Genomic DNA, 16,839 nt, shown 5'->3' with positions numbered 1-16,839 from the left:
TGTTAGCATCAAAGAAAAGTCCCAAGAACACCAAGATAAAGGTGTTCACGATTTTGGGACGTCCCAAAACCATAAACACCAAGATTAAGTGCAAAGTGGTGCCTTAGGGTGCCTAGATGCTTCACCATGCCTTAGGGACTTGTCTAGATTCATCCTTGATGAGTTTATCACACAAAAAGCACCAAAACCTTACATTTTTATGTGTTTACGGTTTGGGGATCTCCCAAAACCGTAAACACCCCAAAAGGTGTATAAAAGTCCCATGGTTGTTCCTTATGTCTAAATCTAACCTAGACTATTGCCATGATTGAGCTAAGGACTTGAAAACCACCAAATACCAAACTTATGGGTTTAAGGTAGTAAACTCATGAGTTTAAGGTAGTAAACTCATGGAGAAATGGTCCTTAGACCGTAAACTCCATTTAGGAGTGTTTTGATGCCACACAACACTTCCTAAGGCTAAATCATGAAGTAGGAATGCTTGGAATAGCTTAGAAGACTTCAAATCAACAAATGGTCAAAAGGTTAGGAGTTTACGACCGTAAACTCAAGGAGTGTTGGTCTTTAGGGAGTAAACTCATTTTAGGAGTGTTCCTTGAACCCCAAACACACTAGCCTTTCCCTACAACACTTAGATGCCATCCTTGAGACTTATAACACTTATACAAAGTGTTTGTCATGTCCTAGAGTGTCTTGACTTGTTTATTAGTTGTTTAAAGACTAATTGTTTATATACATATGTCCTCATATGTTATTAGGATCTTTGTGCGTGTCTAAGTCTTCACTTGACACCTAGCATCCTGTTTCAGTCTGTTCATCCCAACCACTTGCTACAGGTGAGTTCATACCCCTAAATTAACCTTTTAAATATTTTCAAATTTTTTTAAATACTTTTATGGGGGGGATACAAGTAAAGTTATGATAGTTATTATCTCAATCACATGTGATTAATAATTATCAACAAGTGAATCTCTTACTTTCAAACTATTTTACCAAACTGTTTTACTTCAAATTGTCTTAAAAACCCCTTTATATATCAAATGCTTTTGTGAAACTTCTTTTATACTTTTATGTTATCAATTGCATGTCTATGTATGTATAGTTATATAAGCAATGTTTAAAAGGCTTAGGAAGGCCTGTCCGCCCTATTCCCTTTTCGCGCTTGAGATGTGGTTTGGTGGGATATCGGGTACCCATCCGAAGGTCGTTTAAAAATTAGTTATATATCATGTGTACATATATAGTCATAAAGGTTCTCCTAGTTCATTCAATACCCTTGGGTAGCAAGGGTATACTTCCATGTTCATACGTACCAGTTATATTACTAGTAAGCTACCATATAGGTAGTTTAGGAAGATACTAATACTAATACTAGAACAATGAATCATTCAAAGAGTCAGTTCACACATGAGTCATAATACATAGTGAAGAGAAACAAACCTAATACATATTGAAGAGAAACAAACATAATACATAGTGAAGAGAAACAAACATAATACATAGTGAAGAGAAACAAACATAATACATAGTGAAGAGAAACAAACATAACACATAGTGATGAGAAACAAACATAATACATAGTGATGAGAAACAAACATACATGCTAGATAGAGAGAGAACACACAGTATAGCTAGCACACGCAGAACATTACAGTACACTACTATACTATTAAATGATTACGCTTACATGAGTACGTTTACATAGATACGTTTACATGAGTGCGTTTTCATATACGATAATAGAACAGACATCACTAGGTGCTATAGCATGGAACGATTTCAGGATCTAACTATACCAATGAATCACAACGCATTGTGATACTTATATTGGGTATAAGTGATCATAGTAATGTGGATGTTCACGGCTTGCAGATATGCAGGGGTCGTGTATGGGTCCCAAAATCCCTTTGACAGGGGAGCGTCTAGCCTGGGATCTAGCCATCCCATTATGCCTTATCCCTCAAATAAGGCAATATTAGTACAGAAGTAGTCACTTGTTACAAATACTACAATACTTACAAAATTACCATAGACTTAAGGTAATTAGTACAGTTGTAGTTCGACACTACACCATAGTACTATTTCATTTTCCCATTACATTCACTTCGTGAACATTCATACGACGCACGGTATTGTAGAAACTATATTTTTGGTTAATGATAGTCAGATTTGGGAAAAAACACACTCTTACAAGAGACACACACAAACACTAGATGCCTTGGTAGAAGGATACAATTAGTAGGAAACATAGGGCTTCCTAGGATCATTCAAAGCATTTTCATACTTACAGTTCATATACATTTTCAATACTTACAGTTCATATACATACAAATACTTACATACAAATTAAGACACTAAAATACTTATGATCTCACCAGCTTTAAAGCTGATACTCTCTTTCAAAATAACTTGTATCCTCAGGTCAACCATAGACAGGTACCGATGCAAGGTTCAGAGAAGATGGTGCTCGTTCAAGACTCATCTTTCTTTTTGATTTATACTTTAGTGTCTATTATAATTTGACAGAACACACTTGTATCAAAATTATATTATTAATGCAATGGATGATGTTGTTGCTTGTTTACTACTTTTCATTGTTTTGATACTGTACATGACATCCTCCGCCCCAGAACGTTTCCGTCGTTCATGGTTTTGGGGTGTGACATTCCTCCTCCGTGATTGGATATTCTGATGCCGATTGGGCACGGTGCATTGAAACAAGACGGTCTACCTATGGTTACTCCATTTTTCTTGGCGGAAATTTAGTGTCTTGGAGTGCCAAAAAGCAACTCACTGTCTCCAGATCCAGCACTGAATTCGAGTATAGGGCTATGGCAAACACCGCTTCAGAAATTATTTGGGTTACTCACCTTCTTCGCGATTTGCATGCTTTTGCCACCATCGGTTCCTACACTTCTTTGTGACAACAAAAGTGCACTTTTCTTGAGCCAAAATCCTATCTCCCACAAACGCGCCAAACATATTGATATCGATTATCACTTTATTCGTGAATTAGTGGCCTCTGGTAAACTCGATACACAGTTTATTCCCACTCACTTGCAGCTAGCCGACATTTTCACTAAAAGTCTTCCGCGACCAATCTTTGAACGTTTTCGCACCAAGCTTCGTGTTGGACCTCCACCGTTCCGATTGACGGGGAGTATTAGCGATAAAATTTAAGTTTAGATAAGATTGTATTTGTATTATTTAAATTCCTTTGTTATAGGGCTAGCTGTTATATCTGTACGTGTATATATTGTATCTGATTTACATGAAATATAATCATAGATTAAATCCTCATAAGCCATATAACAATATAATGCAACTAAAAAACAAATAAAATCAATTGGAAATTTACATAATATTCAGAAAAAAAAAGTTTATATGATTTAGTCATAAGTTTAGCTTAATAGGAAGATGCTTTATAGGAATCTTAGCATGTACAAGAGCAGCACAAGCTGCATTTATTGCACATGGATGAATCTAAAGGAAATTTTGTTAAGAAATATCACAAAAAAATTGGAATAAAGCAATGGAACTTCAATAAAATCGTCAGTAAATTGGGTTATATGACAGATAATGACAGAAAAATATTACTAAGATAGGCAACATGAATAAAGAATATAACATCGTCATCATTGACAACCCGAATGACAATTAAAGTTGTATTAGGATGAACTTTCAAAAGGTTGATACATTGTAAGGTCTTCATAATTATCGTCTTGTTCCCTAAATTTTGTCATGCTTTTGTAGTTTATTAGTATTTCTTTAGTATTCAAATAATAGTAAGTTTTTATTCGAAAAAATAGCACCATGGAAGAAATGCAAAAGACATAATATACACTACAAATGCATTATTAAGAAAAAGCTTACCACTCTATCCGATTTTTGGCTTCCAAATGAGTTCAATGCAAGCTTTTTCATGTTTTTTGTTTTTCCAAGTTCCATATTTTGGCCAATAAACAACATCAATCCCCTTTGTATCACCATAGTCCAAATAAAAAAACGCTTGTCGACATCAAGAATCTTATTCACCTGTTGATATACAGAAAAAAATAAGAAAGAGTTTAAAGAATTGTTACTTTTGTCAGTTTCTAAGTGAACATGTTTCTTTTAAATACTTACAATGACTATCGTAAGTGTTGAAATAAGAACTTACAAATGTTGAAGAAAACTTATGAGGGTAAAATGGAACAAACCTCAGGAGGCTGCTTTGAGAAGGTGTTTGATGTTTAATTCGTGATGGTAAGTGCATGTGATGTAAGTATGAAATAATGGCGAGAATTTTAAAACATTGAAAGGCAGAAATCAATTTGAGAGATGTGAGACTCCTATAAAGCATCTTCCTGTTGAGCTAAACTTAAACTTATGACTAAATCATATAAAGTAGCTATGAAAAAAAAAGTATCAAACACCAACCAAGAACAAAATTATTGTATCATTCCCTTTCTTTTGTGAACTTAAAACTCCTAGAATAGATTCCTCAATTGGATGTTTATATGAGGTCCCTCAGACCAAGCAAGGATGCAGTAAACTCCATCTCCATCTCTGATTCGGCTTCGCTGTCATAGTCGTCTCTGCTAGGGTAATAGAGTGAAACCGAGGAGATCATAAACATGAATTAATATACTGATTTTTCCTGATATGCATATATTGCCTATTTTAGAAGATTTGGTGTGAATTTTGAATATGAATTGAGGATGGAGTGGAGGAAACGTAGGCGAGATTGAAGGTTCTTGTGAACAATCTTTTTAAGTGTTTAAAAACAACATGATATTCTCGTGATTTAATGGTATTAATTCAAATGTTTGTTGCAATAAGTTAAGAAGTAGACAATGTATTGACCGGCATATAGACGACTTATGCATCAATGACATTTTTGGAAACCCACTTTGAGAGAATGAGTACAAGCCACGTGACAAAAACAATACTCTTTTATTTTATTAGAGTAGGAGAGGAGATTAAAAGAATTTTTTTTTTTACTTTTTTCAATTAAAAAGCTCCAAAAATATTTTTAAGTGAGAGAGAGGGTTTTAAAAAAAAAAAAATTGTTTGAATCACGTCGTAGATTATTGACAGCTAGGATTTCTTCTGACACGCGTCCCGAAGTGACGAAACCTGCTTTCCAACAATATACACCGACTTTCTATGGCCGCTTCCTTCATACGACTATCGTAATCTGCAAAATAGTGTAACAGAATCAACAATTCAAACCCTACCTCTCTTTCGATCCAATTCAGGTAATTAGATTCGAATTCTTCCGATTGTTTAATCGATTTTATGAGTTATACTCCTTAATTTTAGTGATCGATTTCTTGATAAGTTGGCTCGTTTCGATTTCATAGGGTTTAAGAGTTTGGTTGTTATTGTACGCTTCTTTACTGTGCGATTTGTTCAATAATGTATCGTGTGTTTGTAGCGTTTGTTCTCCAATCTGCATGTTTGTACATGTTCAGTCGTTACTAGATTTTAATTAAGTAAATTTTTGTGCCTCGATTGAGATCCTGATGATACTTGTTCATAATTTTACATCGAGTATCTTCAAAATTTTCCTTTTCTGGAGAATTTTTGGTGTTTATTGTTCCACTATGGAAGTTAATCAAGGTGATTTTTGTGATAAAGTTGATGAGAATTATAGATCTTAATTAGGAAACTAGAATCACCTGCAAGTTATAAAACTGATATGTGTTACAAATGTTCATGAGCTTTTTGTTAAATAGTAATTGTTTCTGCAGACTTGATAGCAATCAAAATCTTGAGATGGCTTCAAAGCGGATTCAAAAAGAGTTGAAGGACTTGCAAAAAGATCCACCTGCTTCTTGCAGTGCTGGTTAGTTCCCATTTTTCCTTGCATATGAAGCTTTTGTATTTGTAGTTGTTTGTACTTTGTAATTTAATTTTCTTTCAGGCCCAGTTGGGGAAGACATGTTCCATTGGCAAGCAACCATAATGGGCCCATCGGAAAGCCCATTTTCTGGTGGAGTATTTCTTGTGTCCATTAATTTCCCACCTGATTACCCTTTCAAGCCACCAAAGGTACTCAAATCTCTAAATTATGTCGTTTAATTTTCACAAGAATGCTTTAGAAATTTAATCAACTTTTTTTTTTACATATCGGTTGCAGGTTTCCTTCAGAACCAAAGTGTTCCATCCAAATATAAACAGTAATGGTAGCATCTGCCTTGATATTCTCAAGGAACAGTGGAGTCCTGCACTCACCATTTCAAAGGTAGTTTACTTTTTTGTATTTCCTGTCCTAAAAGCCACTTAAAGTGGTCTCAATAAAAAAATTTCTCAGTGGTCTAACTACTAACATTTTGTTGTCAGACCACAATGTCTTATTTTAATTTTTTTTTTTTTTTTTTTTTTAAATGTGAGAATGATGTGATAAGAATGGGAACTGTGTAGGTTTTGCTTTCGGTTTGCTCATTGTTGACAGACCCGAACCCTGATGATCCATTAGTGCCAGAGATTGCTCATATGTACAAGAACCAAAGGGACAGGTATGAGACCACTGCCCGATCTTGGACCCAGAAATATGCTATGGGTTAAGGAACTCATTCTGGCCTTTCATGTGGTGTGTGAAAAATCAAAAACTAGTGTGAATAAATCACATCATCATATAGAAAAATTGGTTCTGGGTTTGTTGCTTCCTATTATGACACTATAAAACAAGTTGACTTTGCTTCTAATACATGCCAATTATATCTTATCTTATCTTATATGTACATAAAATATAAATGGTGTGTAGGATTGTAGATTCCATGTTCTTGGTTGTTGCTTTGATTTGATAGGTTGTGTTGGGTCCCCTTTTGCTGTGGCTCATTGTATATTGGATTCGGATGTGTGAATTGGACTAATACTGATGTCAAAGATGACACTGACCGGTGTCGAAACCACGAAACAATAAAAAATAGGCTTGCTTGACCTGTGGTGAATCTTGGATTCGATTTTGTTAGGGACACAACCTTATTTATTTAATTTGGTCAGGTTAAAATCGGATACTATTAATAATAACAAAAAAGGCGTTCTAAGTTCAACCTACAAATATTTGATTGGAATCAAATTAAAATTACTAGAGGGCTTACTATATTTGTTTTGAAGCTCATATCCATACATATTAAGGACGTGATTTAAGCCCATATCTATGGGCCTGGTCTTGGAACCAGGAGGTAGGACTATTGTAGGACTGGTGGTCTCGATTACTTTGGACCGGGTTCTATACGGTCCAAAAAAACCCTACTCTTTTAAAACAAAAGAAATCTTAGGGGGTCTTTGATTTATCTTTTGAGAGGCTAAAAGTCCTTTTAGAAAAAGATAAAAGGTAAAAGATGTTTGGTAAAAGATAAAAGGTAAAAGATGTTTGGTAAAAACACTTTTAAAAACTATTTTTGGATTTTAGATACAAGGAAAATGAACTTTTTGTAACTTTTCCTAAAAGAACTTTTAGCCTCTTAAAAGATAAGCTAAAACATCCCCTAAGTTATCAAAATAAAATTTTAACAAAACTGTAAAAATGGTTCTTGTGGTATGCATGTTCTTTTAGGTTTTCCAAACTTCGATTTTTTCAGATTATCTTTTTGGACTAGTTTCATTTCATATTTGGTCACTTCGAATATTGAAATGAATGTAATATCTTTGGGTATTTATTTTTCATTTTTCTTTTAATTTTTTAGAATATAATATTTATTTATAAATTTTAATAATTAAAAATAAAAGGGTCTCTCTCTCTCTCTCTCTCTCTCTCTCTCTCTCTCTCTCTCTCCAACCTGTTTTACATCTGCTTATTTGAGAACTATGAAGCTAGCATTCCCTCGATTACTCGTCCAACGAAAGGCCTATATGTGTGTGAGCATGTCGATTTCAACAACTTTTACCATGGATTTGCAATTGTGTATGTGTGTTTTGATTTCAACAACCACCTTCGAAAACCAATCAACATCAAATCTCTTAAACTTGTTGATCCTCCGATTTCAAATGAACGAAATTCATTTTATTGGTCTCAAGTAGTCCGATCATCAAATAGTGTAAGTAGGTAATTGCAAGGTATTTGATTTGGATGATGAATCAATATCTCAGTGTGCAAATCAACAAATGAACAACACTAGTGTCCGATCTATTTGTAACAACATAAATTTTAAAACAAAATTTTCATTTTTGCAAACATCAAAAACCATCATTTAATATTCCAAATTCAAACGTGAACAATGTTTCATAACAAAATACATCCCAATGATCATAAAATAGTTTCCCCGACAATGTGTACGATCACGTCGGCGCCTTCCCACGGTCCTCGCTAGTACCTGAAACACATAACACAACAACTGTAAGCATAAATGCTTAGTGAGTTCTCCAAAATACAACTTACGCACATACGCCTTTCCAGGCCCTGAGCTTCTGGTCCATGTGTCTCAGGGGACTTCCATCCCGACTAGGTAAACCTTCCGGTCCTACTTACGTCAACCTTACGGTCCACATCACAAGTAGTCCGATCATCAAATAGTGTAAGTAGGTAATTGCAAGGTATTTGATTTGGATGATGAATCAATATCTCAGTGTGCAAATCAACAAATGAACAACACTAGTGTCCGATCTATTTGTAACAACGTAAATTTTAAAACAAAATTTTCATTTTTGCAAACATCAAAAACCATCGTTTAATATTCCAAATTCAAACGTGAACAATGTTTCATAACAAAATACATCCCAATGATCATAAAATAGTTTCCCCGACAATGTGTACGATCACGTCGGCGTCTTCCCACGGTCCTCGCTAGTACCTGAAACACATAACACAACAACTGTAAGCATAAATGCTTAGTGAGTTCTCCAAAATAAAACTTACGCACATACGCCTTTCCAGGCCCTGAGCTTCCGGTCCATGTGTCTCAGGGGACTTCCATCCCGACTAGGTAAACCTTCCGGTCCTACCTACGTCAACCTTACGGTCCACATCACAACGCCTTCCGGCCCATAACATAAAGCCTTCCGGCCCATATTAAGCATATTATACATGGCACATATAAACGATTAACTTATCACATACAATGCATATAACTCATAACATATCCGACCTTCCGGTGACACGATAAAACCCTTCCGGGTACAGTATAGTAAGAAAACTCACCTCGTGGAAAGTCTAAGATCTCGCGTACTCGTTATCTCCAAATCCCAACGACGACTCTACCTCGCCTAATCATAAAAATATCATTTAATAATCAAAGACTTCCACAACTAAAACTTTACCCCTTATCATCATCCCTCAGAGGGTAAAAGACCATTTTACCCTTCCTTGACCCAAAGTCTCCATGTTGACCAAAACCCTAAAAGTCAACAAAAGTCAACCCTGTGAGTACGCGGGGCGTACTGCTTGATGTACGCGGGGCGTACATCAGCAACCCATGGATCGGGGTCTCCACCCAGTACGCTGCGCGTACTGGGAGTTACGCCCGGCGTAACCATCAGATTCTAACATACTTCATTTCTGGTCTTAATTGGTTAAGCCATTACTCCAACTTCTAGATCTGACTCTGTTTATGCGTCTAAACCCATAAAGTCGAGACCTTTAAGCCTTGGCATGGTTGTAAAGGCTCCAACACTTCTTAACATCATTCTATTCCAACTCAAGGACCTAGATCTCATGCATGGTGCAACATTCACGTCCAAGATGTCATTTTTATGAGTCTATGTTGAGTTGAAGACTCTTTTGAAGATTGCGTCATTGGGCTCAGCTGATAGTCCATTTATTTTGTACTCCGGTATTGGGCCTGTCCAACCGTGAGTTAGGTTTACTATATAAAGATATGCTTGCATGCATATTAGGTTAACAATTTAGAAGTAACGATTACGATAGGATTGCAGATTTATTTTATCGTTCTTGTAAACCTCCAACCCTCTACAGTTGATGTTCTTGATCGAGCTCTTCTGAGGGTTTTGTTTATAATCATTCCACTCGTTTGATTCATCGTTGAGTTTTTCATACTTTTGCTTTCGTTCTTATTGTTTAAATATTTCTTCACCTGTTTAAGATCTAATCGATCTTCAAGATTAAGTTTTAATCTCATCAATTGGTATCAGAGCAGGAGGCTGTGTAATCGATACACTTCTTTTCTGTGAAAAGGTTTCAATTAGGGTTTTTCCGCAATTACTGATATTTATTGAGCCGTCATCTCATTATTAACGTATCTTGATATTTATTATTTTGCCCTAATCTGAGTTATTACAAGTCTGATCTTTGAACATGTTTTTCGATCATAATGGACGAGTCGCAATCGAATCCCATCAATATTTCCAACAGCATCGGTTCAACCACGAAGATTCCCATCCTATATACCCATGATTATGAAGTCTGGGCGCATCACTTCGAAGACTACGTTATAGGTTCTGAGGATAATGGATACCTCATATGGGAAGCAATCATTAATGGACCTTTTTCTCACTCTGCAACGTCGAGGATTATTAAAACTCAAAAGGAGTATAATGACCTGCTGAAGGATGTTAAAGATATTGCGCAAGATGAAAAGGACAAATTCCAGTGCAATATCAAGGCGTTACGATTGATCAGATTCGCCCTTCAGTCCGACACCTTCAGATTGGTAAGCTCATGCACGACGGCTAAGGAAGTTTGGGATAGACTTCGTGAACTGTACTCTACAGACGAGGATCTTGAACACTCTATCCAAACCTTGCTCTTATCTTAGTTTGGAGAATTTAGGCAAAGAGCCGAAGAAACTGTGACCCAGACGTTCGATCGCTTCAATCATCTTCTCAGCAAGATGATCAAACATGACATCGAAAGGAAACTTATCGAGCAGAAGGTTACGTTTTTAAATGGTTTAAGATCAGAGTGGAGAGCAGTTGTGTCCACGGTTAAAGCCCATGAACAGTTTAAATCTTATTCTTTGGCGAAACTGGTGGGTATTCTCAAGTCCCAGGAGAAGATTGTGCTGCAGGAAAAGAACGTTGTTTCAAGCCTAGGTTCGCTAGCCCTCCTTTCAAAAAGTAAAGCTGTGATGGAGGAAGAAGACTTCAACTTGGAGGAGTATGACCTCACGTCTGAGGAGTATGCTATGATGGTATCTAACCCCAAGAGGTTCTTTAAGAAAAGATTCCCCAACAACAAAAATCGAAACTGGCAGGGGAGTTATAGTTCAGAAAAGGTTAACAATGAACCGAAGGTTGAAGAGCCCAAGAAGGAACCGAAGGCAGATGGTGATTCTGGAGTGAGCTGTTACTACTGTGGTGGGAAAAACCACTATGCTAAGGATTGTGTCCTCAAAAAGATGGCTGAAAAAGATGAGGAAGCTCTGCTGCAGAAGAAGCTTGATGAGATGAGAAAGAAGAAATCTACCACTAACCCTTCCATGAATGCTCTAATTGTGCAGGGTTCGGTTGCTGACGACGAGTTCGGTGGAGTGGAAGTCTGGTCAACCGACTCCGAAGATGATGAAGTGAGGAAGCCTTCGCATGGAAAGGCGTATGTGGCTAAAGAGGAGAGCAATGGAGGCAGGTGCTTGATGGTGTCTGAAGTATCTCAGATGAGAGGATACAACACTGATGGAGGAAGCAATGAACCGAAGGAGCAACCTGATATGTGCTTTACGGCCAAACCGCTCAGCATGCAGTTCAACGAACTCGATGAACTGATCAAGAAGGTACAATCAGTTTTTGTTTCATTTAAAGTACCACAAAGCTCCTATGAAAAAGAACTTAAAAGTGTTAATTCACGAATCTCACATCTAGACAGTAGTTTAACTCAAACTCGAGTCACCAATTTTAACCTAACTGATCAATTGAGCAGGGTGTCTTCGAAGAGTGAGGAGCGGCACATGTGGATCGAGTTGAAGGAATCTGAATTAGTTAAAATAAAAGACGAAAACATTTATTTACAGAGAGACAATTTAAAATTGTTAAAACAGCGTAATGTTTTTTGTTTGATTGCAAAACGTCTTTACACTAATATTACTCAGCTTCACTTGGATTGTGAAATAGGACAAAAGATCTATCGCATGATTTTGCTCTTCCTTGAGTTTAAGGAGGATGAAATCGATGCTGAAGCCTATAATTGTGAGAGTGTGATATCATCTGATGACGTCAATCTGACCTATATGTATGGACTGGACAAAATTGAATCTTTCATTAAATCCAAGGACCACAAGGACATGCTTAAAAACCTTTTGGATGAAAATGATAGACTTAAACTGAGAACCGAAACCATACAAAAATTTGACTCTTTAAATGCCAACTTGAGCTCAGAAAATAAAATTGATGCTGAAAATGCATCTGAGCTTAATGAGGATGACAACATGAGTGAAATTTCTGTAGAGGACACGGTTGATTGCTCAGAATTTGTAAAAAGCAAACCTGAAAACCACAAGAATCTAATTTCTGAAAATTCAGTGGAGTTCGCTCGATTGTCCCAACAAAAGTCCCCGATCTTAGCAGAGAAAGCGGTTGTATATCAAAAGGTCAGGATCACTCCAAATCAAGTGTACAAGGTCACTGGAGTAACCGAACATCAGACTGCTGAACTCACAGCTATCGTAAACGAAGATAATGCAGATGGTTGCGATGAGTTCTTTTGGTCCGCTTCGATCGATAATGCAGATGAAACTAAAGGCTTGTCAGAAAGGACTTCATGGATCAGTAAAGGTAGATATATACCAGAACCCTTGAACAAGCCAGACAATTTCAATGTGCCAAGTACCAGTGGTACGAAAGACATTCCTCAAGAGAATGGAAGCTCAGCCAAAGAAGAAGTTCCCTCTAGTTCGTCAGTTCAAAGTGAAACTCCCACAGTCCAAAGTGAACTGGCCAAGGAGAAACCGAAAACGAACGCTAATATCCATCATCAATCGAAGCAGATGAGGAATAAGAAACGTGAAAGGAACCAGAGATATAGGAAGAACCTCTCTGAAAGGAAACAATTCTGGCAATCCCAGAATGCTTATTTCTCACATCAAGACAAGAATCTGAAGGTTGAGAATGATCCTGTCCAAAAGCATGAGACCCACAACAACCGAAAGCCAAGGTTCGGTTTGGAAAAGAATACCAACCGAAAGCAAAGGTTCGGTTCTGAGGATGACTTCAACCGAAAGCAAAGGTTCAGTTCTGTTATCAAAGGAAATCAAAACTCTAAGGTAAGTCCCACCAATAATCAAAAGCAAAAGGGTCACCTAGAGTCTCCAGCCAAGAAGTCATCTCAATCTAAGCCCACTCCTTCTCATTCATCTAATTCTTCTAATTTTTCCAATTCATCTCCATCTTGCTCTAAAGCTCATTCTGTTCGTTCTCAAAAATCTCATTCGTCAGTTGAACAAAAGAGCAAACAGAAGGTTTCTGCATCCAAACCAGAGTCTAAACCGAACGCATCTAATCCCAATAAAATAAAAGTCTTTACCATTAAAAAGAAAGATGAAACAACACTCATAAAACGAACATATCTTGTTGACATCTCTCTTACTATTCATGTTCCTGTGAAAGGCTCACGTGGACCCAAGAAACTTTGGGTTCCTAAATCTGCTTAATTTTTGCAGGTTATAAGTGACGAGCAGTTTGACGAAGAATGGTACATCGATAGTGGCTGCTCACGTCACATGACAGGGAGGAAAGAGGAGCTCAGGGAATACAGGTCTCTTGCAAATGGTGGCAACGTTAAGTTTGGAAACAACTCTTTCGGCACCATAAAGGGATACGGAATGATAACTAATGGTGATTTTACTATAAGAAAGGTGGCATATGTGCAACACAACCTCATCAATCTCAGCTTGTTGGAGGTACAGGTCTCAAAGTCTCATTCAACGATGAAGGTTCTGAAATTATTGAGAAGAAGACGAAGAAAGTAATTCTCCAATCTGAACGTAAGGGTGAAATGTTTCCTCTAAACCTTAAACCCATCAAGGGAAACCCAGCTATTTGCTTGTTATCAAAAGCACAATCTGACGAAAGCTGGCTATGGCACCGAAGACTCTCTCATCTCAACTTTAAAGATATCAACAAACTTGTCACTGGAGGTCATGTTCGAGGTCTTCCATTGCTCAAGTTCGACAGAGATCATTTGTGTGCTGCATGCGAAATGGGGAAGCAGAGTCGTCAAAGTCATCCATCTATAATTAACACAAAAGTTGTTGAACCACTCGAATTACTTCATATTGATTTGTGTGGTCCATCATCTATCGAAAGCATCGGTGGTAGCAAATACATTCTTGTTATTGTTGATGACTTTTCACGATTTACATGGGTGTTCTTTTTAAAGCTCAAATCTGAAGCGACTCAAAAGCTGAAAGTGTTCATCAAACAGATTGAAGTACAGCTCAAGAAGGTCGTTCGCAACATCAGGAGCGACAATGGTCTGGAATTCAAGAACAGGGAATTTGAAGAATTTCGGGCAGAAAAGGGAATAAGTCACAACTTCTCAGCTCCCTACACACCTCAATAGAACAGAATTGTCGAAAAACGAAACTGATCTTTGTGTGAAGCTGCTCGAACTATGCTAAGTTTCGCTTCCATACCTCTTTATTTTTGGGCTGATGCTATTTCTGCTGCTTGTTTTACACAGAACAGGTCATATCTCAACAAGCCCTTCATGCTCACGCCTTATGAGATTCTCAACAACAGAAAGCCCAATGTAAAATTTTTCCACGTGTTCGGCTCACGGTGTTTCATCTTTAACTCTAAAGAACACCGCAACAAGTTCGATGTCAAAGCCGACGAGGGAATATTTTTGGGTTACTCTCTCACTTCCAAAGCATACAGAGTCCTAAACAAGCGTTCGAGGAAAATCGAAGAGACCTATTACGTGACTTTTGATGATAGCTATGTCAAAAAGCTACAGGGCAAAGAAAACACATATGGGGAAATCTTTCCTCAAACTGGCCAAGTCACAGTCTCGATCGCTAATCTATACGAGAAGTTTATGGAGCTCTTTGACGAACCAGAAAAAGCTACTCTCTCAGAAGCAGGTGCAGCAGACAACAAGGTAGACCACATGAAACAAATTGTCGAATAAGCTGCCAGGAGAATGAACGAAGGAGGATCGAATTCTAATGAACCTCCATCCAACGATGCTTCAGTTGAGGGGGAGCCAAGCTCACAAGTTGAGGGGGAGCCAAGCTCACAAGTTGAGGGGGAACCAAGCTCACATGTTGAGGGGGAGCCAAGCTCACATGTTGAGGGGGTGCCAAGTTCTCCAAATACTCCAGAAAGTACTTCTCCAACCGAAAGTGCTTCACCAACCGAAGGTGCATCAACGTCTGAAAGCCCAGCACCACAAGCAACCTCTGAACCTCAAGCTTCTAATAGCTCATCTATCGAAGGGGAGCATGCTGATATGTCGCTCGACTACGAAAGCCAATCCGAGCCAGAAGAAATGATCAATGCTGAACTAGACCCAACCTGTGATCCAAACTACCCTCCTCTCACCAAATGGACCAGAGATCATCCTATCTCTCAAGTGGTTGGTGATGTCTCTGAAAAGGTCCTAACCCGATCACAACTGAAGGCAAAACAGACCTCCTTATTTTCCAAGGTTGAGTTTTGTATGTTTAACTCTTTCGTATCCAAAGTTGAACCGAAGACCGTTAATACTGATCTCGATCACTCCGATTGGGTTCAAGCAATGCAAGACGAACTGAACGAATTTGAAAGGAACAAAGTCTGGCGCCTCATTCCAACTCCTCCAGATGCCTCGGTTGTTGGTCTCAAATGGGTCTTTAGGAATAAAATGGACAAGGAAGGGAACGTGATAAGGAACAAAGCTCGTCTGGTTGTAAAAGGATATTGTCAGGAGGAAGGGATTGATTATGAAGAGACTTTCGCTCCGGTAGCTAGGCTCGAATCTGTGAGAATCTTTCTTGCTTATGCTGCTCACAAAAACTTCGAAGTTTTCCAAATGGACGTCAAGTGTGCATTTCTTAATGGAGAACTAGAAGAAACAGTGTACGTAGAGCAACCTCCTGGGTTCGTGAACGAAAAGTATCCAAATCATTGCTACATTTTGGATAAAGCTGTGTATGGTCTCAAACAAGCTCCGAGAGCCTGGTATGAAACGCTCACTAAATTCTTAAAGATGTCTAAATTCAAACAAGGTTCGGTTGACCCAACCTTCTTTCGCAAAAAGGAAGGTAACCACCTTATGATAGTTCAAATTTATGTCGATGACATCATCTTTGGCTCTACGAATCCCAGCCTAACCGCTGAATTCAGAAAGCTGATGGAGACTAAATTTGAAATGAGCTCAATGGGTCCTATTAACTTTTTCCTTGGTTTAAATATTAGACAGGGACCCGAAGGCATCTTTATCAATCAGGAAGCTTACACGAAGACTCTCCTAGCAAAGTTTGGTATGATGGGAGACTCCAAAGTCAAAGTCCCAATGGCATTCGGCACCAAGCTAACTCCATCTCTAGACAAACCGGCTGTTGACATCACGCTCTATCGTCAAATGATAGGCTCACTAATGTATCTTACTGCTAGCAGGCCTGACATCATGTTTTCTGTGTGTTACTGTGCTAGATTTCAGGCAAACCCATGCGAACCTCACATGCTTGCAGTCAAGAACATTCTACGTTATCTCAAGCGAACTACCTCCTTAGGTCTTTGGTATCCATCCAAGTCAGGCTTCTTCGTTCAAGCCTACTCAGATGCAGACCTTGGAGGATGTGGACTCGACAGAAAAAGCACCACTGGCGGCTGTCAATTCCTTGACGGGAAGTTGGTTAGCTGGCAATCCAAGAAACAAACGTGCGTGTCGTTGTCTACTGCCGAAGCGGAATACATAGCCGCTGCATCCTGCACCTCCCAAGTGATTTGGATCCAGAGTCAACTTCGAGACTATGGACT

General features: G+C 38.1%; 1 protein-coding gene across 1 annotated transcript; it reads left to right on the top strand.

Moving 5' to 3' along the window:
* Nucleotides 1-5,083: 5,083 nt before the first annotated feature.
* Nucleotides 5,084-6,717, top strand: LOC111884770 (ubiquitin-conjugating enzyme E2-17 kDa). Its single transcript, XM_023881087.3, has 5 exons — nt 5,084-5,240; nt 5,736-5,830; nt 5,909-6,036; nt 6,125-6,229; nt 6,409-6,717. The coding sequence occupies exons 2-5, from the start codon at nt 5,761-5,763 to the stop codon at nt 6,550-6,552; spliced, it is 447 nt and encodes a 148-aa protein (XP_023736855.1). The 5' UTR covers nt 5,084-5,240; nt 5,736-5,760; the 3' UTR covers nt 6,553-6,717.
* The last annotated feature ends 10,122 nt before the right edge of the window (nt 6,718-16,839 follow it).

Source organism: Lactuca sativa, chromosome 7, assembly GCF_002870075.4.
Source record: "Lactuca sativa cultivar Salinas chromosome 7, Lsat_Salinas_v11, whole genome shotgun sequence".
Taxonomy (NCBI): domain Eukaryota; kingdom Viridiplantae; phylum Streptophyta; class Magnoliopsida; order Asterales; family Asteraceae; genus Lactuca; species Lactuca sativa.
This window is presented reverse-complemented; position numbering and strand designations above follow the sequence as displayed.